The sequence below is a fragment of the Myotis lucifugus genome, unplaced genomic scaffold (genome assembly GCF_000147115.1).
Source record: "Myotis lucifugus unplaced genomic scaffold, Myoluc2.0 scaffold_1238, whole genome shotgun sequence".
NCBI classification, from domain to species: domain Eukaryota; kingdom Metazoa; phylum Chordata; class Mammalia; order Chiroptera; family Vespertilionidae; genus Myotis; species Myotis lucifugus.
The window spans coordinates 48,017-70,710 of NW_005872286.1; the positions used below are offsets into that span (position 1 = coordinate 48,017).

General features: G+C 58.1%; 1 protein-coding gene and 1 long non-coding RNA gene across 3 annotated transcripts in view; one reads left to right on the forward strand and one right to left on the reverse strand.

The window, feature by feature from the left end:
• Positions 1 to 15,722, reverse strand: part of NEK7 (NIMA related kinase 7) — a 30,384-nt gene extending 14,662 nt beyond the window's left edge. Inside the window, exons 1-5 of one of the 2 annotated variants that reach the window (XM_014449533.2) lie at positions 15,579 to 15,722; positions 8,973 to 9,057; positions 4,856 to 4,996; positions 4,221 to 4,283; positions 3,157 to 3,267 (exon numbers count right to left, since the gene is read on the reverse strand). In XM_014449533.2, the coding sequence (XP_014305019.2) occupies positions 3,157 to 3,267; positions 4,221 to 4,283; positions 4,856 to 4,996; positions 8,973 to 9,057; positions 15,579 to 15,682 (504 nt within the window). In that variant the 5' untranslated portion in view covers positions 15,683 to 15,722. Of the gene's footprint in view, positions 1 to 3,156; positions 3,268 to 4,220; positions 4,284 to 4,855; positions 4,997 to 8,972; positions 9,058 to 10,839; positions 10,859 to 15,578 lie in introns of those variants that run through there. The other variant, XM_023748275.1, reaches the window with a different exon arrangement.
• Positions 15,723 to 17,471: 1,749 nt separating this feature from the next.
• Positions 17,472 to 20,603, forward strand: LOC111824347. Its single transcript, XR_002827430.1, has 3 exons — positions 17,472 to 17,724; positions 17,964 to 19,548; positions 19,774 to 20,603. It is a non-coding gene; the product is annotated as an uncharacterized LOC111824347 (long non-coding RNA).
• The last annotated feature ends 2,091 nt before the right edge of the window (positions 20,604 to 22,694 follow it).

A 22,694-nucleotide genomic window follows, 5' to 3' on the forward strand; every position in this document is an offset into this window, starting at 1 on the left:
GGCATGTGGCCCCTGGAACACGGGTCGGTCCAGCCCAGCGCACACACCGGGGAGTTCCCAGCACACACCACTGGCTGAGCTGGGATCCGCCGCACGAGTCCACCTGCCTTTAAAGCTGTGATCGCCGGTGACAGAGAAACGGGCGATGAGAAAGCCGGGCTTCCTTTCATCCTGAACCTCATCCTGAAGCTGCATCTGACCACAGCCTCGGGCGTCCGCGGCCTCATTAGAGGAACATGGAGCGTCTCCGCTACACACGCGAATGCCACCTGTCGGCCGCTCCGCCGTTAATTATTCATCGCAGGGTCTTTGATGCGAGGCCGCCCGGGTTCGCTCTGGAATCAGACCGGGAGCGATATTTCCTCTTCCCCCCATTAGGCTGAGCCTGAGACACGGCCATTCCGCGATGCACGTGATTTACAACTCTCCCTACTGCAGCGTGACCGCGTCCCTCACGCTCCAGCCTCCGCGCGGCCCCATAAAACACTGTCACCGTCACCCTGCCTCTTCCATGGAGACCAGCTCACGGCCCCGACGAGGGTCAGAAACACTCGGGGAAGCTCTCGGGAACGAGAAGAAGCCGCGGAAGCTCTCGGCGCCCGTCCTCTCCGCCAGCGCCCGTGGGGGCAGAGCCTGAGTCAGCGGAACCTGCCATGTCCCACGGCCACGTGCCCAGCCCGGGCCCTGGAGAAGCGCTGACAGGCGTCAAACAGGCGACCTGCACGCACACCCGCCACCAGCCAGGCACGGCCCACACGACCTGGTGAGCAAGCGACCCTGCCCTGCACTCGGTGAGCCCCACGCCCCGCGGGAAACTGGGCCTCAATGGAACAGTCTCCACGGAAAGGCGACCAGTGCACCAGCGGCTGCGACGCTAAGGCCGCGATGCTAAGGCCGCGTCGCTGAGTGCCGTGAAAGGAGCCAGTTCCAAGAGCAGGAGCAGAAGACTGTCTGGGTGGAAAGGTCTCCCTGGGAAAGGACGTGAGTGGGAACGGAACGAAACAGACCAACACTCCAGCGCGTGTGGCCAAGATGTTGGCACGGACGCCGGAGCAGGACGAGCAGGCCCGTCCAGGGCCCGTCCAGGGCCGGGGTCCACGCGCCGGAGCCCGAAGAAACTGAGCAAAGAAACTCAGCGACGGTCAAACCCCCTCGCCCGCCGGCAGGTCCCCCGCGGGACAGTCTGTCCTTCGGGCCGTCAGCAGGTGTTTGCCCATCAAGGATGCCCTGGCGCCCCCACCCCCCCCGGGATCGGCCCTGTGCCAAGGCTGGCGCACAGATGGCACGTCAGTCCTGTCTCTCTTCGCGTCTCACACAGACGGCTGCTGTGTACAGTCCTGCGCCCGTGCGTCCGCATTGCTGCTGCTGGTTAGCCGGCCAGGGCAGCTGCTTGTGCTGGGGCGGGAAGTCCCTGAAACCGAAAATCAGATAAGCACCCGGGTGAGTCACTCACCTCGGGCCTCGGGCCAAGTCAGCGCGATGGCATCCTGATAGCGGGAGCTTCACCTTCCTTCCTGCAGGCTGTCGGGGTTCCGAGCAGCTCAGACCGTCTGCCCCTCGCGGACGGGGCACTGACCCCCGAGAGGGTGCCGAGCCGGGAGGGCCGCGCTGGCCTCAGCTACGCCAGGTCTGCCCACACCTCGCCCGGGGCCCTGGGCGGCTCTGGCATGGAATGCAAACCGCAGGCTGTCCCCCGACTTCCAGAGGGTCCTGGAGCACGGCCTCCGAGCCCCAGTCAAGGGAACACGAGGCTGTGCATCCGCCAGACCCGTCAGAGGCAGAGCTGAGACTCCTCTTCCCGAAGGGCCAGCCCCCGAGAGGCTGGGGCGCGCTGACATCCACATACGGGCGCTGCCTTTGACCCTCCTCCCTGGGGCCCCTGGGTGGATCCCTGCCGGGCCCCGGATCCGCCGACACGGACATTCACCCAGACCACGGCCAGACCACAGGGAAAAACAGGCTGAGCCTTCCGCAGCCCGACCAGGAACCCACCTCTCTCTCCAGCAAACACCCAGGGAGCAGCCGCTGGGGCAGACCTGCAGGGACCAGGGCCACCGCCCGGGCCATCCAGGCGGCTGCACAGCCTCGGCCACAGTCGGCGCCTCATTACCAACCAGCAGCATTTCCAGTGTCTGTCCCTGCTCCCACCTCAGGGCCAACCAGGGAAAGGCCCATCACATGAGGCGCCGGCTTCCATCAGCTCCTCCGACGGCCTGGACCTGGCCGCCCGCCGCCCTCCGGAAAGGCTCCCACTGCCGCCCCCGTGACCTCTGCCGTGCCCTCCGTGGCACTGACTCCTGCTGTCAGCAGCTCAGAATAAATAGCCTCCTTTTCTCATCTGGTTGGTTCTCATTGATTTTCCACCGAGCACGCGGCCAGCCACACGCAGACAGACATCCCAGCCTCCCTTGCAGCTAGAGCGTTCACACCTGGACTCGGGCCAGCAGGACGGAGCTGAAAGGAGCAGCAGGCGCCCTGACCCTTACTTAGGCTGGAGGGTGACGTCAGCTGGAGACAGGCCTGGGCTCTGGGAATCGCCGAGCTCAGAGCTGCCACACCAGCCCCAGGGTTTTATGGAACAAAGAATCACACGTAACCATGATCACATAGCAGTGGCCGCGCTTAGGCAACACGTGCTTTCTGTGTGTGAGGCCCTGTGCTAAGCTCTTGACAAACACCAATCTACTGTGATCTGGGGGTTTCTATGGCTTGTAGCTGAACTTTGACCCTAGTAATACGCCCGTTTAAAAGAAAGTGAAGTCACTGCTAAGTGGCCAAGTCGGGTTTGATGTGCAGGGTCTGAACACAGAACCCACACTCCTCTCCGATGAGTCGCCCGGAAAGGTCGGGCTGCTTGACAGCCTCTCTCTGCCCCCGCGGCTGAGGGCAGGGACCAGGGACGTGGAGGCCCTCGGAGGAACCCGGCCGCAGGCTCCAGCTCCAGTCCCTGCGACAAGGCTCTGCGTCCGTTCCCTGCAGGTGGGCCTCGGAGCGTTCACACACCAAGTCCCGGCGTGACCTTCGCCGGGTGAGCCAGCTCCAATCACAGCCACGACCGCGGGGCATGCCGTGCGTTCCACAGGTGCCAGGTCAGTGCAAAGCACCTGACATACCTGTGTCTCCAACGGACAACCGAGCAGTAAGAACCAGCCTTACCTTTATCATCCTGGATAGGTCACCAGCATCGGCTAACTCCAAAACTATGTTGAGTTCGTTATCTTCAATGAATGACGCATAATATTTAATCACGTTCGGATGGTTGAGTTGCTGCGGAGAAAAAACAGGTAAGAAAAAGGTTTCTTCTTGAAAATACCCAATAGTATCATAGCTTAAGAATGCACTTAGCTACTGCGTTTCATCTTTAAGTTACAGAAACTTCACATGACAGTGTATTTTTCTTTAATCTTGTGAATTTTAAAGCAAGTGTAATAATTGAAAGTAAAGCTGGGTATAAATTAATTTTACTTTAATCTTCTTTATTAGAAATAATAGAGAATACCAGGCACTTAAAGTTTTAAAAAGTATATTCTGTCCAACGATCTATCCATGCCTACAAGTGAATGACATGACAGAGCCATCAGCTGCTAACAATCATTCCCTTCAAACTGAGCTCCGCCATTGCAGGGCGCTCAACGGTGTCACCTTCTCCTTTTCACTCCTCTTTTGAGGTTCGGGCTGACCCTAGCATAGCTACGTCCAGTGGTTAAAAGACAAAACAAACAAAAAATTAAAGAATTTCAACAACTGTCATTTGTTATATTGTATTTAAACACTGCCTTTAACTACTTCCTAGTTTGAAATGAGGGGGGGAAAGCAAATCCTACCCAATGTTCCAGTTACACTATTTCACGATTCCCAAAGGTAACTAGACTCTTCAATACACTGAGATTCAAACGTATATATTCTTTGAAATGAGAGTGGCCTCGGTTGCCCTGCCGATCCTTTTGCTTGTGAGTGGAACATTTAGTAAGTTACTTATTGGCATGGGCAGCTGTGCTCCCCACAGGCGGCTGAGTCGGCCCCACTGGGTGCCTCTAAGAGCTCTGAGGTGGATGGAGAAAGCGGGGGCTGCCGGCGTGGGGCTCCCCCAGCCGGGAGGCCGGAGCCCGGCCCGAGGCTGCCTTATCTTGGCCACAGGGCCTCCTTCAAAACAGACTCATTTCCCAACGTGGACGTAACCCCACGGGTGGAGAACATGCAGCTGGCGGTCGGTGACGTACCTTGAGCAGGTCTATTTCTTTGATGCAGTCGGCACGGGCTTTGGCGTCCATTAAGTCGAATATCTAAAAGCAGAGTCCAGAGTTACACACATGAATAACCTAGGTCCAAGCTACCTGCCACATCCACGCCTTATGGTTTTTATACATAAACTGTACACACACTGAGCATGAGTCTTTCCGATCAGCCTGTAGGGCTGTCGGATCTGTAGGTATTTCACTTGACGTTAGCACTGGAGCCTCCATTTTCCCTCCACGGGCAGCCGGTACTAACACGCGTGTTACTAAGACTTGGAAAATACGCATCGGCTCGTATCCTAGGTAACGGCTTACAAGGAGAGACACACGGGTGGCGCAGGCCCCTCCCACTTCATTCAAGTCACGGAAAAGGACACGGTGCCGTCCGTGCGCAGAAGAGTGACTCCCTTTTCTCCGTGAGTCCGATGCCCGCCCTCCCGGCCCCGGGAGGTGTCAACTCTCGTGAGGGGCAAGTATCAGTGAGACACTGTCTGCGGCATCGAGCCCACAGCCCGTCCGCGGGTAACGGAGGGAATGCCTTCGTGTGAGGGACACGGCAGCGGGGCCCAAGCCACACCCCGCGGGGCCATCCGCGCCGGACAGGACGGGAGCCAGCTCACCTGCACCTTCTTCAGAGCCACCGGGACGCCGTCCAGCAGGCAGGCCGCCCTGTACACCTCACTGAACTGCCCGCGGCCGATCTTCTTCTCTATCCGAAAGTTGGCCAGTGTGTTGTAGCCCATATCCGGCCGCAAGGCCTTCTGCAAGGAAAGATCAGAGAGGTGTCAGCCACACGATGCGCACACCCCTGGCTGCTGTCACACCAGCGGGTGGCCTGTGTGAGCTGAGACACCATTCACTCCGCAGCCCGGCGCCCGCTCCGCCAGGCCGTGCCCTCCGACAGGGGGCAGGAGGGAGCCGCACAGACGGGCACCTACGTCGCTCCCTGACACTCCTGCCAGGTCGGCGTCACAAGCCCGCCTGTGTCCTGCCTCCCACGCCAGTCTCTGCGCCTCCCACGGCTGAGCAAAGCCCGCACCGTGGCCCAGCCCTGCGGACCCCCCGAGAGAATCCACAGTTACAGAGTGTCCATCCCCAGTCCGATGAGAACAGAGCTGGGCAGACACGCGTGTTAGAAACGAGCTGAGCACACGCACCACCGTACGAGGAAGCTGGAATCCGCACCACGTCCCTGGGACAGAGCGGTGCCCGTGGAACGGAGCAAACCCACAGAGCGCCGCTTCCCCAACGAGCCAAGGCCATGGGCAGCCTGTTCAGTTTCTCAACTTTAAAGGAAAGTATTACTTCAAGAGGAGGGGCTTCGTCACCGCCTGTGCCTTTCTCAGGATGCGTGGGTCTCTAAGGAGCCTACAGCGTCTGAGAACTAGGGCTCCTGCCTCTTCCGTGGGGACAGGCCCGCGGCCTCCGGGCCAACCTGGCCGCCAGCAGGTGCAGCGTCACCGGCAGCACCGCCCCACGCTAGTGACTGACAGGCATGAGCGTGACCCGCCGAGGTACCGTGACAGCCGCCGCTGGGCCGGCTCACTAATGTGCTCTGGCATGCAGGCCTGTAATCACGCATTTACATATGCAATGACCTACATTTGCATGTCAGATCGCACACTGTCTGGGCTTATTAAGCCGGGGCGGCCGGCCGGGTGGCAGCGAGGCCGGAGGGGGCGAGCTTGGCAGCTGAGGGACGGGCTGCCACCCAGGATCAGGCTGAGCGGCCTGCGCATTAGACACTTCATTACACGTCATCTGCTGGGCAGGGGCCGCGGGTCAACTTCACAGCCCATTGGCGGCGCCTCCCCCTCGGCCCCTCTTCAAAGGGCAGTGGGGCTGAGTGACAGCCCTCTCCCCGCCCCGTCCTGTCTCCAGCGCAGACGGGGCTGGCACAGTCCCACCGCCCTGCAGTCTGCATAACACAGGCTGGTCAGGAGGCTCCTCCAGGTGACCCCGCACCCCGGTCGTGAACCCCGACCGTCCCCAGCGCCCACGTCGCTGGGCGGGCTTGCCCACTGCAGGCAGCGCTGTCCGTCCTCAAACAAAAGCTGGTGTCGCCGGGGAGGCCACGTGAGGAAGAGTTATTTTTAGAAAAGCCATGGTCTCTCCTTTGCATGATGTCCAGTCCTCCACTGTGTGGTGTAGCACAGAGTTATCCTGGGAATAAAACAGCTCCATGGAGTCCCCACCGCCCCAGACACGGCCGGGCTCTGGAATGGGGGGATCGGAGCCCAAATCTGACGCCCAGGACCCTCGGAGCTGCTCCCCACTTCTGTGAGCAGGAGGCTCCCAGGGCTGTCAAGTGGGTGGTGCATGCAAGCGCCCAGGCCGGAGCCAGGCTCAGCACCCGTTACGGCTGTGCCCTCCCCACGGCGCCCACGGGGACACCCTCCCCCCGGCCCTCGTGCTGTACACGACTCCTCCGGGTCCTCTGGCTTCAAGATCACAGTGCTTAGCTGCCACCTCCACCTTCCCGCGGGCCCTCCCTCTGGGCCCCGAAGGGTCTGCCTCCACCTGTTCCCCGTCTCCCTATGCCAACAGCCCACGGACCAGGAGGCCTGTGGATCACCGGCCGGGGCTCCGCCTCCAGCGGGAGACCCCGCTTCCCTGCGGACCAGCTCCTGACTCAGGGATGAAGACGCCGCCTGGTCGGCAGCTGGGAGCCAACGCGGGGCATTAACCGCGGTTATTCCACCAAAGCCTCTCATGCTCACGGGGGAGGGGCGAGCATCCCACATGAAGCCACGTGGATGGCACGTGGGCGCCTGGCTGGAACGGGCTGAGGAGTTAAGATCCAGGCGAACGAGAGGACACCTGGCCCCACGCCCAGGCCGCCGGGGTCGGACACGCCTGCCCCTGAGCCAGGGCTGGTCCGGCCCAGCGTCTCCTAACTCTGCACAGAGACCATCCCCACATGGTGACTTTCAAACGGTTCCTTTGGGAGGAAGTCTCAAACCATAACCAATGCGCAGGGACCACGCGGCCGATACGTTGTTTTTCATGTGATTTTATTTCTTGAGGACCTGAGACCCCTACAACTCCCAACCTCAAGGGTATAACTGGAACTGATTTGGGGAGCATTTCTGTTCCATTTTGGGGGTAAATTATGTTTAATCTCAAGAGATCTGCATCCACATACGAACAGGTCGTATTGGAAAAGCATCCTGAAATCTCAGACACGAGACAACTATTCAAAATTGCGCAGGACAATCAGCAACCAGCCCCTCCGAGGGAAGGACACGTTCTCCGAGCGAATCACACGACACCAGGTCTGCCAACTCAGTGGGATCAACTGGTACCTGGCGGTCTGCTCGCCGCCTCCTGCACAGCGTGCTCTTCTCTCTCAAATAAAACCCACTCCGCCGCACCCCGGCTGCCTCCCAGGCGCAGCCTCTCGGAACAACTGCTGATCGCTAGGACTCAATTAATTAATTTGCTCACAATTGGAAGCGAAGACGTTCACTGAGCAATGGGTAATTCAGGGTAACAGGATGATGATGGCTCTCTGGGGAAATTAAACGAGTCGCAGCGTGGACTCCGCGGGCTCCCCAGGGAGAACCTCATGTCCCGGGAAGTCCCAGAGGGACTGTTATCAATGATCGAAGACACCAGCCAGCGCTCATTGTGTTTAGCATCATTAATAAGGTTTTCGTTGTTACTGCCGTCGTCTCTTACGGGTGGTTTTCATATGACCGGTTACGCAAACTAACACACTGCTTTCTATGTGACATTAATGTTGTTGAATGTTAACAGAATTTAAAAGTAACAAAATGCCCTTCCATTTTATGCCAATAAAACTCATTCTATGATCTTGTAAGAGATACGACTCACCTCCAGTTAGAATGTGCTGTGACCACATCTGGCCCAGCTCTGCCATGTACTTTCTACAAACCTCACTGCGAACCGAAAAAGCAGCAGTGCACACCTGCACACACCAGCGCCGCGTGTGCTAACACCGTCACCTAATCACGCTTCTTCCCACTGGAAAGTTATCTCCCTGAAATCTCCCGGAATATTTGAAAAGTAACCTGTTCCTAGACACAAAGTGCTGGAGATCCAGCCCAGTGAGGACAGGGCACCATTAACCATGACCAGCGGCTTTTCATCCAACACAGAGGAAGGCCACTGCCGCCTAGGAACAAGGAGGGACCAAGGAGAAGCAGTTATCCAGCGACACACTTAGACGGCGCTGGTGTCTGTATCGCGTCATCATCATTCGCGCCCCCACCAGCGCAGCCAGGCCTTCCTCGCCAGCTCCCGGCCCGTCCACGCAGCCCCTGCTCCACGCGAGGTCGGGGGAACGAGGACCCTTCTCCACCCAACAGGAGGGACGGGAACACGCCCACAGGCCCCGACACGCAGGCGCCGGCAACGCCAGGAGAGACACAGAGAAGGTGCCGTCAGGGTCCAAGGAGAGAGGTCACAGTGGGAAGGGGTGCTCTCCTCGGACAGACGCGGGTGAGGTGCTCTCTGAAGGCTGGGCAGGTCTCAGGGGCCGGAGCAGATGGAGGCGCACAGTGACGAAGCCGCCGAGGCAGGGAGACCGTAAAAGCCTACGCTGAGACCTTCCTCCATGTTTGTCCCTGAGAACTAAGTATTCGACGGCCAGGAAAACGCACACAATTCCGACAGCACCTGGCCATTCCTCGGTAGCGACGGGCCGCTTCAGTTCCTCAAGAACTGTCAGTGCGCGTCTTAAGGACAGAGGGGTGCTCGTCGTGAGGCCCTTACCTGGGGCTGGAACTGGGGGACAGGCGGCCCCTGCAGGCCTTGCGACTGCTCATCCATCGTCCGAAGGAAGAGGACCGTCAGAGCTCTGCGAAGGCAAAGACGAGATGTCAGTGCGGACATCACCACTCACCGTGCTCATCAGCAACATCAGAGGCCGACCGAACGCTGCAAAAGGAGCCATTAAGCCCGGCCGGTGTGGCTCAATGGTCAAGCATCAACCTGTGAACAAGGACGCCACGGTTCCATTCCGGGTCAGGACACATGCCCAGGTCATGGGCTTGATCCCCAGTGTGGGGTGTGCAGGAGGCAACTGATCCATGATTCTCTCTCATCATTGATGTTTCTGTCTCTCTCTCCCTTCCTCTCTGAGATCAATAAAATATATTGTTTTCAAAAAGGAACCCATTACGATAGCCACACCCTCACATCTGCCAGTTGCTCAGCACAAGTTCTGTCTACCCACCACCAAGCGTCACCGTCCCCGTCACGTGCTCAGCAGACCCTGGACGACAAGGTGAGCTTCTCTCTCCTCCCTCAGGCCTGATGGGCCCCTCTCCACGACGGGAAGAAAATTCAGGAAGATCCTGCGATCGCGCTCATGCCTGACATGCCCGTCCCCGACACGCCCCCCGGCGTCATATTCTATCATCGACCACCCAGGTCCTATATGTCCAACGACAAGGCCTACGGTGGCGGTCAGGCCTCAACTGAAAGGCCAGTCCTCACAGGACTGTGTGTGTTGGGGGCCGAGGGGGCTGACTATAAAACTAGTCACTAGATAGGAAACATTTTAAAATTATAGTTAATATTAAAGAATGCTTAGCTAAAGGAAAATATCTCCCTCCGTATACAACAAAAATTAATAATAAAGACATAAAGCTTACAATCTTTTAAATTCAACTTCTAACTAAGCTTAGAGTAACTGCGATTTGACTAACCAAGGGTATGTATAAATTCCATTCATTTCAAAATACTTCCTGCTTTCACATATACATTGACGATTCCATCCTGCTATCTAGTTTCTCTACAACCGATCCTCGACACACTGTGAAATCTTAAACTGGACGCTATGCACAAGCCAGTCTGAAGCGAGATTTTGGATGAACAACTGGAGAAGTTTTTCTTTCCTTGAGTTTTCAGAACTCTAAAGAGTTGAAGCTCAAAGTTACGAAGTCGATTCCTTTTCTTTAAATGAAGGTGCCCTTCCAAACCTCCAGTTATAAGTAACATCTACGCAGTCTATGAGGAAATACTAATAAGTTCCATTTCATTGATCAAAACAGCCACAACTTACAAATCACAGTGCAGAGCCTGGGCCGCAGGAGAACAGCAACACTGTTCTCGCCCGAAAGGAAGTCGCCAGCTTATAACTCTATGTGCGTCCGACACCTCGACGCTGAGAAGGGCGCCATGGAAATTCAGGGTGACTGGGACTTGGCAGAGTCTAAGTCCTCACATCCAGAGCCCAGTGTGTTTCTTGGCCCAAACTCCCCCTGGGCAGGACTGCTCTGGCCTCACTCGGGTCTATTCAACCACTGAGTCACCCAGGTTTCCGTCATCCACAGGACAAAGGCCACTGGCAGAGGCGGGGCATCAGTAGTTCATTCACACGTTTCCGAGTCCTTGTGAGTCAGTCCCCGGGAGATAACCATGGGGCGGGAGCTCAGCGTTTCCAGTGAAAAGCAGGAAGCTAATGAGCGCCCGAGCGTGGCTTCCAAGCGCCCTTCGTGGCTTCCAAGCGCCCTTCTCCCTCCCAGGTTCTCCCTCCCAGGAGCCAGGGCTCCGTGGAAAGTGACTGCTGAGCGGCCGGGGCTGGGGGTGCACCCGAGCCCCCGACGTGCAAGCGTGTGTCAAGGGCAGTGCGGACCTGCTCCAGGGACACGCCAGCTGCAGGGGCGCCGCCACCTCTGGGACAGTCCTAGAGTCACCGTAAGCCATCGCCTCACACAGCCCGTGAGGCCCAGATCTGCACCAGCACACGGTGGACGAGGGGGACGCGGCTCCTTCCAAGATAAGGCCCCCTATAAAGAAGGAGGGGCGGGTTTAAAAAGTCACTATTTGCCAGTCTTCACGGCAAGAACCATGGTGGAGGGCAGACTAGTGGAGAAAGCTATGTACAGTCTCCCACCCCATCTCCTCCCCCCCCCCCCACACACACACACTCCTCACCAGCTCCCAAGGGAGAAGGTGATCTTAAAGCAGAGAACTTGGCAGCGCTCCCGAGCCACAGACCAAGTTAGAGAGACACCAGGTGCCTCTACATACGATGCAGCAGGAAGAAAATCCTCGGATGTTCCTGCCCAACTGGCAAACCGAGTGACCACGAGGAGACACGGGTGGGCTGAGCTGTGTGGACGCCCCGCTTGTCGCCCACCCTCTGCCTGAAGTTCACTGCCATGGGCTCCAGTTTGGCAACGACAGACAAAGCCCCTGTAAACGGACACAGTGCTCGCCTCCCGTGAGTCGGAAGCTAGGAATGGGATGCAGAAGAACTCGACTCCACTCCGGAGGGACGCGTGTGAAACAGGTCACACAGGGTCCGACCAGAAGTAAGATGGAAGTGGCCTGGCTCGTCCTGGACCCCCACCCTCCCTGAGGTCTCTCCTGGCCTCCTCACTCACTCTCTCGCTGCTCCGACGAGGTCATCCCCAAAGCCTGCATGTCTCATCTGCGACTGGATTTGTATTTCTGCCAAGTCATCAGGGAGGAGGGAGGAAGTAAGAGCTAGCGTTTCCAATAGCAATCAGAGAAACTGAGAAGCGTAATGAACCTTTCAACTTTGTAGGAAAGTAGACATCACCTCCCCTGACTAGTCAATGAACAAGAATGGGTCTAAAATAAATGGCTTACTGCAGGCTGAAAGGATGTGATGCCATATTTCACTGGAAAATGAAGCCCATTATAAGGAAGAGGAGAGGAGAGAGAGAGAAAGAGAGAGAGAGATTGACCGGCTGCCTCCTGCAAGCCCCTTACCAGGGATGGAACCTGCGACCCAGGCATGTGCCCGGACTGGGCATCTAACGGGCACCCTTTCGGTGCCTGGGACCATAGCAACCGACCGCACAGCCAGGGCCCAGCAGTGGTTGCTTCTCCTCCCATCTCCCTGCCTGGCCCCAGCCCTCCAGGCCCCGGTGTTCAGCATGCACAGCAGCCCCGCTGAGCGCCTCAGTGGGAAAGGGAGGAAGGCCAGGGGGCCCCAGCGCCCACTGGCTGTGCACTCAGCCTGCGAGGCCCTAGCCTGCTCCCCGCAGTGAGCGCCCACACGGCCCAGCAGCCCTCTCCATCCTCCCTGCGAACACAGCCGCCAAGTCCCCGCCCCTGACAGCACCTCCCGCAGCAGCCAGCCTCCAGCCTCGCGCAATGACGGATGCCCCAGCCGGAGGAGTGTGGGCTCGGGGCGCTGAGGCCGCGGAGTTATTTCTGGTTTGGAAACAGCCTGGCCAGCACCTCTGACCGCGCCGGCAGCGGGGCCTGGCGTGTGGCTGCAGTGACCAGTCCGCACAGGAAACGCCAGCTCGGTGCGCAGTGCATGCTCCAGTGCCCCCGGGTCCCCGTTATTACAGCCTTTGCTGAACTAGGGGCTCCCGGTTCCGGGCTCTGAGCAGAGTGTATGTCTCCCACGCGCCTTACTAGGAAGTGCTCCACGGGAACTAGCCCTGGAAGGTGCCCTTCAGTGCTCTGGTCCAGGGTCAAGTCCAAATTCCTTGGCCTGGAACCGCAGGCCCGGTTCACGCCACAGAAACGCACCGAGTCCGTCTCTGAAGTGGGCAGGCCCGGGAGGAAGGGGTGACAGCGAAGGGCCTGGCATCAGGGAGCCCGTCGCCTCGTGAGGAGTGTCCAGAGCCGCCAGGCTCGCGGCCACAGCCAGCCAGGAAGCGGCTCGGGTTTCAGGCTGGCCCAGCTCTGCGGCGGCTGCTCAGGCGGAGCTGCATTTCACACAGACCACTGGGCAGCGACAGGGAGTGACTCAGAGCCTCATGTCCTACTCTTTTTGCCAAACTGGCTGTTTCTGCGCTTTAGAAATCCTAGTTCCCCTGGCCCCGTGCTTCCCCTGGGCCAGCACAGATGCCCTGCTCCCGGGGGCAGCCCTGTAGCCACCGCCGCCGGGCGTGCCCTCCCGTGCCCTGCAGCAGCCGGCACCGCGCTGGGCACCAGGCCTTCCTGTGCGGCAATGCACCGCAGTCCGACCCGCATCAGCAAGGCTTCCCACCAGGTGCCTCACAGGCACGATGAGTAACTTGATTATCAATTGGGTTCCATTTTATTGGAGCTTTAAAGTCACAGGCAGGCCGGGCAGCAAGAACACCAACCAGAACACTAACCTCAAGCCTTAATTCATGACCATAACCTTGGGCAGTAATGAGGGAGCAGGCATATTCTCTAGCGAATCTCTCTCTCTCTCTCTCTCTCTCTCTCTCTCTCTCCACACACACACACACACACACACACACACACACACACTTGTCCACTGAGGAGCAGGGGCTAAAGAGACCTACGTATGTAATATGTGATGAAACTTCAACCAGAGAAAAACCCAGGACGGTGAGCCCATCGCGGCGCATGCCCGAGAACCCTCCTGCTGAAAGCTGACCATCAGCCCGCGCGGCTCTAACTCCCCTGGGAGTTAGTGTCAGTCAAACAGTTCATCACAGCCCAGAGCTCAGAGCTGACTGACGCGCGCTAGCCTTTCCCTCCTGCCCACCTTTTCGTTACTTCACTCTCATTCCCATCACAGAGTCACCCTGAAGAACACCTGCCCGTACTTAGTCTGCGAGTGTCAAACATACAAAGGCACTTTACAATTATATTTTCACCGTTTTTTTCTGTATTAGAACAAAACTCAATGTCCTACCAACTGCTTTTCAGCATGTAAGGAAGTGTGACGAGGCCCCTCCTTCCGTTCAAGCACTGACCCTCGCACGCCATGGTAAAGGGCTGGCTGATTGGCTTTATGCCGCTTAGTGTTCAAATCGACTGTAAATTCACCCTGTGGGTTAGTCCACCCTCCACGTGGAATTTTCCAATAACATTTCTTCTGTTGGGAAGGCTGAGTCTGGATCCAGCCCCAGCAGGTTATGTTTCAGAGGAGAGTCTCACGGACAAATAATTTGGGGGAAGCAGTGGGACATGAGCAGGGGATCCAAGTCTTCACCCGCTTTTACCCAGAATTCTCCTTGTAACGACTGACAATGCTCTGAGCCCCAGCACCCCAAACAGCAAACGAGGTACCGACTGCCTGGTCTCCAGCGTCCCTTCCAGTCTCCAAAGTCCACTCGGCGCCCACTTCCTCTGAAATGAGTGAACAGGGAGGTCACGCTGCATAAACGCAGGGTTTGCTGGCATGCTGGCTCCGGAGCAGCTCCAAGCTGGGAGGCGGGTGCTCCAGCGCAGTTGCCATAGTGACCACCCAGTGCGAGCCCAGCGATCACGCAGGACCCAGCCCTGCCGGACCCCCTGGACGGCCGGGGAGGAGCGCACCCTGCAAGCCGTCCAGGATCGGTTACTGTGGGACCCGCACTGCAGGGGCACGAGGCTTGGTCTGCTCAGAACGACACCGCGTCCGCCGCTGGCCTCACCCAGAAGCAAAGCTAAGGCTTCTGGGTGGGTGGTGCTCTGAACTAGTTAAAGAGGCTGCGAAGCCCAAGATTCCAATTCATAATGATTTATCGAATCCGCGTAGCATGCAACTACCATGTTTAAAGTTCATGGGAAAACTAGGCAGCAAGGTGACTCTCCGTGCCGTCACGTGCCTGCCCTGCAGCCTGGCCCACGCAGAACACGCTTCTCTCCCACGAGAAACGCAGTCCGCTGTGGCGGTGGCACGGAGGCCCCTCACACACCTTCCCCTCTACACGCCCACACGGAAACCGTGGGAGTGACAGCCGTTACTTATTCACACTTTTATTTTTAGTAAATGACTCCACGAACGGCAATGTATGTAAGAAACCTGAAGAATTGTTCTCTCAAACAAAACGTGATGTCCTCTTACAGCAACGACTCCATCTGGGCTCTCACTGTGACTCTTCGGTTCAATGAGCAAAGCCACATGCCAGGAGGATATCTTCCTAAAGGATCATAATTATCAGAAGTTGTTTCAGTCATAATTATCGGGGGGCGGGGGGGCCTAGGCCAAAGGGGGCAGAGCGCTAAGTAACAATGCGAACGATGAACTCTGGCCCTGACGCCGTCACTCCTGCTGGGTGCCGTCTGCTCCCCCCCGGGAGGCGAGGGGAGCCTGCCTTCCCCCAGCAAAGGGCCAACCATGTCCCATCGGGAGCTTCGGGGGAACCTGACCAATCACTTTCATGAGTGAAATGTGAGCAGCGTCCCCAGGATTGTCAGTACCAGTTAGAACTGCAGGCTTAACGTTAAACTACAGCCCAAGAGAGGGGGGCGGGGGGTCTGCAGGTGCCCCCGCGGCCTTGACTTCCAGGGTTTCCAAATCCCATGTTTCTATGAACTCTTCCAGCAAAACGCCAGCGACGGGCTTCACACATCTTCAAGTCTCTCCAGAACCTTCTCAGAACACCCGGGTGGGCAGGCGGGCGGGCGGGAGTCATTTCCAGGTTACGGATGAGACAACTTAGAGGCACGCATATCACTCACCCAGGACTGCACGAGGAGACAAGCCTGGAGCTCGGGTTTTCGGAAGTCTGCGGATCAGTCTCCAGTCCAGCCCTTTGTATGTGTTCACACACAGGCACACACATGCCAAGCCGTGTGACTGCGCCTCTTCCAGGAAATGGGCGGTTCCTGGAATGGGATGGGATGATTCTAGGAAAGGCAGAAGCCGGCGTGTGCACCCGCGGACCCCAGCCCATGAAGCCGCCGGCCCGGCTGTGGTTTCGTGGGCCTAGGCGTCTCACGACCACAGGGACGTGTGTGCGGCTCAGAGCTGCCCACATCCTGCGGAGGTCAGAGCAGCCCCATCCCAAACCCGACTTCCTGCAGGAGCCCTTCGGCCACCAGGAGCCTCTTCCCTGGGACAGCCCTCCGGCCCGGGGAGCCCGGAACCCCGTTCTGTTCAGGAATAGCTGACCCCGTCCGGTATAGGTTGAAGGCACAGAGCCGGCAGCTGGACGCCAGGGTGATCCCACCGCCCATCCTGCCGAGTTATTCCGGCCTCTGGCTGTTTCCAGGCGCGTCGGCCCCTGTGCGGCCTGCTTCTCCGCTGAGCCTGTCTCAATGCCGGTCCCGCTGCTTCTGCACAAACACGTCCCTTCCCCAGCCCGGCTTTTCGCTGCAGCACATCTTCAAGGGGCTTTTTAAAGGGCGCCCGGGGGGCACGTGCTCCCTAACCCTTAACAACCGGAAACACTGGGCTTTGGCTGTGCATGCAGGCTGGAGGCCGCTGTCCCGCTGCTCCCGGGATGCCGCGACCCCGGAGCGAGCCTTCAGTGCCCTGGTGACGTACCAGCTTCGGCGACTGGCTTTTGTCAGCTACTGGTTAAGAACTGTGCACGCAGGTGTCACTGCTTAATCCAGTACCTACTTGAAAGAAACCAGCCAGCAACGGGAACCCCACTAGAAAGAGCATGTTTCAGAGGAAATACTTTACCTGCTTTCATTTCCACACAAAATACACCTTTTGCCCTACGATCAATGAGCAATTCTGCTGATTCTCTTGCTCGAATTCCGTTCAATGGCCAGTCCCTTAGTTATGTAAATCAATGCTCATGCGTCTGCAGCTGGCACACCCGCCTCCTGCACACCCGCCTCCTGCACCCCTGCCTCCCGCACGCCCGCCTCCTGCACCCCTGCCTCCTGCACCCCTGCCTCCTGCACACACCTGCCTCCTGCACCCCTGCCTCCTGCACACCCGCCTCCTGCACACACGCCTCCTGCGCACGCCCGCCTCCTGCACGCCCGCCTCCTGCACGCCCGCCTCCTGCACGCCCGCCTCCCTGCACGCCCGCCTCCTGCACGCCCGCCTCCTGCACACCTGCCTCCTGCACACCTGCCTCCTGACGCTGAGGCTTTATGAACGGGGGGCTCCAGGGCCACCCACCACCCCCTCCACGAGGTCCGGCATCTTGAACACCTCAGAGCCCCTCTGCACCCTTCCCCAGGGCGTGGCATTGCCACCAGTCACCCCGGGGGTTCCCAGGCGACACCCTCACCTCCACAAAAGTCCCAACTGTTAGTCCACCTCCCAATCCTCTCTCTGCCTATCCCAGACCCTCATGATTCCAACTCTCAGCTGCTCCTCCGGACTTTGGTCACTGAATTCCTCCTCCAAGCTCTCGCCGGAACCATCTATCTAACGTGGAAATCTAAGTTAGACCCGCTCCTGCTGAAAACCCTTCAGGAGTGACACATTCTTTCTCAGCCCTGCTCCTCACCGCCTGCACTGACCCCTGGTCACCCCTCCTCCGGCCTCGGTGACCATGCGCCAGGCCTTCTGCCCATGCCGTCACTGGGCTGCAGGCACGGCCACCCCCGGCTGCCAGTTCTGACAAGAATGGCCGTGAGGAAACACAGCGAGGCTCAGGGCGTGATTCACACCCTCCAGAGGCTCATGTTCCAGGAAGGAAGCTGAGACGAGCACAGCTGTGGGCAGAGGCGATGGAGCTGGAGGCCTGCAGGGCCAAAGAGCCGTCCGTGCACCCCCCGTGCAACCGAGCCTTCAAGGATGAAGACGGTTCCCTCGAGAGGCAAGAGCTGAGGTGCAGAAAACAGGCATTAAAACGCAGAGGAGCCAGGGAAGCCACAAAGGGAAGAGCACTTATCGAGCAATGGAAAGTGGTCAGCGGTGAGTAAGCAGAGGGGAGTACAGGGAATGGCCTGGAAAGGCGGGTCAGGGTCAGGGTCAGGGTCAGGCCCCGGGTGGGCAGCATGGCGCAGCCTGGTGCCTCCCACGTCCTGCAATTCACAAAAACCAAACTATGGCTAGAAGCACAAAGCGAGATTTCCGTGCAGACTGTTTCCTTACTTTCAACTACTACCAACCCCCCAATTTCTTTCTTCAACCTGTGACCTGGGGGATCCCAGGACCAGCTGGGCAACAAGGAACACAGAGTGAGTGGGATCACGGCCGCATCCATCTCACGGCTGCGGGAAGCCTCCACGTCCTGAGTCCAGGCTCTCGTGCCTCCCAAGTTCACAGAAGCCGACCTTGACGTGAAACTCGCTTGAACCCGACGCTGTGCCGTCAGCGCTCACAGGGAGAAAATGGGCCTCCGCGTCTCCGTGGGGCGATGACCACCCCACGCACGAACACAACAGCTGCATCAGGGACCACAGGTGGAGGCAGGGGCCCCAGCGTCCCCACTCAACACCGTGCCCATCTGCAGCCTGGCTGCCACTCTTCCCACCGGCCACGCCCCTCCCAAGCCAGACACGCCTCTCAGACCCAGTCCCCGGGATGAGCTCAGCTCCTGAGACTCAGACCTGGGCTTGGCTGGGAAAAGACATAGAGATGAGCCTGGACTTGACCCAGGCCTTGGAGACCTTCTTTTCCGAGTGCCTCGTCTTAAAACATTCCGTGTTAAGGTGGGCCTAGGAATGGTCACCAGCAGAACTCCCATCACTGAGAAAGGTGAGCAAATGAATGCTGGCATCGGAAGCAGCCGGGCAGCTTCCTGGCACAGGGCGCCCGGCTGGCAGGCGAAGGCCTGTCTGGACTCCTGACAGGAGGGCGGATGGAGGGGCTGAGGGCCGCCGCCTGTTATCAGTGGAAAGAAGACGGTCATGGAAAAAGGAACCGGTTACTCATCCTGACGTTCCTGAACGCCGTCCACGCGGCCAGGTAGGCAGGACGGGAAGCGGGTGCCGCCGGCAGGAGCCAGAGCTGCAGGCAGCCCTGGGGTGGGACGGCACCCCCCGGGGCATGGGAAGTGGCAGCCTTCACACCCAGCTGAGAGACACTGCAGATGCCACAAAGGTGAGAGCAGCACCCACGGCGGGGGCACCCCGGGGCTGGGATGGAACAGAAACGCACACTCAGATGCGCTGTTTCTTCCACTGCGAGCGGGATTTTCTCTTCTGTTATTACTCAGTGTTATTTATAAAACAGCTGCACTTCTGTATCGACTTGATTCTGACTGAGTTACAGTAATGATTTAAAGAGCAAGTGCCCAGCGGCATCTGAGCCGAGGCAGAGGCGGAGTCTCAGGCCTGAACCACCACGAAGCTGCGTGCGCACTCCTGGCCAGACATCGTGGCAGCGGCAGGAACAGACTCTATCCATCAATCCATCGTTTTCAATGAGAGATCTTCCTTTAAAAGGCCGAGTGGCATCCCCGTGTGGCCCATTGCAGACCAGTCGCTCCCGGACCTGCACATGAAAACCACCTGGGCGCGTGCAGTCAAGGGTCGGGTCTGGGGCCCCCAAAACAGCTGCCCTTTCCCTTCCGGGGCTGTGTCCAGGGCCGGGGCTGGTGGCTCCCGGATCACAGGACGCACAGCACTCCCTTGGTGGCCTGGTTTGGGGCAACTCTGCAGGCAGCCCAAACTCCCTGCCAACCATCAAATAGCATGTCATAACTCCCTACTCCCAAGAGAACGATTCAGAGCAGTGGGAGAACTGCTAATAAGACACAACTCTTTATCATCCGTGGTGGTTCAGACTCTCTAGGTCAGTGATGGCGAACCTATGACACGCGAACTCATTTTTTTGGTTGATTTTTCTTTGTTAAATGGCATTTAAATATATAAAATAAATATCAAAAATATAAGTCTTTGTTTTACTATGGTTGCAAATATCAAAAAATTTCTATATGTGACACGGCACCAGAGTTAAGTTAGGATTTTTCAAAATGCTGACACGCCGAGCTCAAAAGGTTCGCCATCACTGCTCTAGGTCATCGAGTGACAAAGTGAAGCTAAAACAAAATGCCATCAATGATCAAAATACTCACTGACTGTATAAACTTTATTAAAACTTTGTTGTAGGTCTACACGGAAACATTAAGTAAATAGAAATGCCAGTTCTCGCTGAATATTCCACCTGCCCACATACTACCCTGAATGGAAACACTGGCCACCACACTATTTTAACACCAAAGACTATAAAGAACATAAAAGAAGCGAACTTGTACGTTGCTATTAGAAACTGAGAATAAAACATGAGTTCTTTCCCACAAAATTAACCCGTCGGTAAGCACTCTTCGTGTATAATGAGTATCTTTCCGTTTACCTCTACTTGTTGAATAACAAACCATGCCTGGAAATACACTGTTCGGAATAAGGACATGCCCCCCGTGTGTCTGTGTGACATGCAAACATCCTGCATTATTTGACTGCAGGTCCGACAGGCAGACAGCAAAGGCAATGGAAGCTTCGCAATGCCTTCCGTGGTAGAAGCTTAACATAAGCATATCTATTTGATTCCCTAATCATAATATAATAGAGGCTAAGGGCCTTGTTATCAATAGGAGAATGAGGAAAATATTTTAACAATTAATAAATAATTACGAACAGGCTAAAAAGGAAATTTTAATCTTGCCGTTTCGCAATCAGGATTTCGGGATCTTAGCAACTCCAGTTTCCTGCTGTCCATCATATCACCCCCAAGCCTCCGTGGTCCTTTCCTACCCCAGCAGCTAAGGGTAACGGCCATAAACACACCAACTCGGATCGGGAACCCAGGGCATCACAAATATGGAAATCACAGAGCAAAGCGGAAGAGGGGGCAGCGGGGGGTCCCCAGGGCCGAGGGTCCTCAGGAGAGAGAACCGGGCACCCCGCGAGGACGCGCACTTTACAGAGAGGCGCTCCTCTGCTCCCCGAAGCTGACCTCCCCGAGCGGAGAAAACCAGGGTCCCGACAAATGGAGAGACTCAACCAGGAGAAAACATGGGCTCATGCAGCTGCTGGTAGGAGGTGGTAAGCCGGGCGGATGGAGAGGACGGTGGCGTGCGCCCCGAGTGCAGGACGGAAGGACGGACACACACACCCCGCACAGTGGTCTTTTTTGTTGGTTGTTGGTTGAATGGGGGGGTGGGGAGGGTCTTTTATAAAAGACTCCATTTTAAATAAACAAAGCAATCTGTCCCCCTCCTGCTCCAGCCGGAAATCCCCTCTGAACGTGAGAGAGGCGGTCGCTGCAGTAGGAATCGCCCGGCAGTGGTTCTCAACCTCCTGGCCCTTTAAATACAGTTCCTCATGTGGTGACCCAACCATAAAATTATTTTCGTTGCTACTTCATCGCTATCATGTTGCTACTGTTATGAATCGTCATGGAAATATCTAATCTGCAGGATGGTCTTAGGCGACCCCTGTGAAAGGGTCGTTCGACCACCAAAGGGGTCGCGACCCACAGGTTGAGAACCGCTGGAAGGACTGGGGTTCCGACATTTGGGGTAACTTCAGGGCAAACCCCGACCAGTCGCCGCGACCAAGTTCAGGCTGCCGACCGGCTCGGTCTCCCGCCGACCCTCCAGATCCCGTCCCAGCGGGAGCTGGGGGGCCGGACACGTACGAGGGGCGAGAGAACAGCGGAGCCTCCCCGCCCTCACCTCCACGTGCGCCCCGCAACCTGGCGCCCAGCACTTCCCTCCACTGGAGCTCCTGCCCCTCCCGCCCCGCCGGGACCGGAAGTCCCGCCCCGAGCGGGAACCACGCTGTCCTCGCCGCTCATTGGCGGCGGGGGCCGTCAGTGCCCCGGGGGCGGGGCCTCGCGCGCCCGGCGGCATCTCAGGCCCGTACCTCCCGGAGCGCCCGGGCTCCCCGAGCCGGAGTCTTTGGCCACCAGCCCCCACAAGGGGGTCCTTCGCCCTTTTATTTCCACAGCTCGTCTCCCACCGTCCCCACCTGCTTTCTGCCCTCTGGCTCCTCCCGGAAGCGAAGTTTCCAGGCGCCCCCCGGGCCCAGCCTGCTCCCAGGCCGGGACCAGCAGAGGATGCTGCGGTTTGCGCAGAGAACCGGCTGCGGAGCGGACTCCTTCCCCGGGAAACGAAACGGCTAAGGGCTACGTTTACCGTCCGCCGTGCACTGGCCTCCGCCAGCTGTTCCGGCCCAGAATCCCGAGCGCCCATCCGGCGAGAGTTGCCACCGCGCATCGCAGGGCTCATCTGCCCCTCTCGCTGGGGACGCACCGTGGTCGGTGCCGGTCGGGTCGCCCCAAACGTGCCACACACACTTTTTCTGGGTGCGAGTCCTAGGGCGCCCGCTCGCCCTCCCCTCCGACCGGCGCGCGGCGGCTCAAGCCCCCCGCACCGACGCGTCGACACACTTTCTGTCCGCGGTTCTGCAAAAGGCCGCCCGGTGCGACCCCGCTGTCGCCTGCAGGGAGGGCGCACGCTCCCTGAAACGCAAAACTCCTCGGAGGGGGGACGAGAACCCACCGGGGGCTGTCATCACGACGGGTGCACGGTGCTCCCGGACCGCGGGCGTCTGACGTCTCCCACCGCATCCATGGGATCCCTAGTCTCCAAGAAGCAAGAAAAGCATTTCATTCGTGCGACGCGTTGGACGGGGGCAAGTCCAGCTGCAGAATAAGTCAGTCCTTCCTCCTGACCCCTGTCCAGGGCTACAGCCGCGCCATGGCCGGTCCATCGGTTGGGTACCTCCTGGCCGAGGCCTATGGCGCACAGGGGGCGACCGCCGGTAGCATTCTCCGGGTCGCGCTCGCTGCCCGACCCTGTCCCGGGCAACGTGGCCCCCCCACCTCACCTCCTCTTTCTCTCGGGCTCCCCTTCGTCTCTCTGGCTTTTGGCCTCCAAAGTTCGATGGTGTTTCTTTTTTCCGCGGCCACGGGCTGCCCCCACCCGCCGCCCGCGG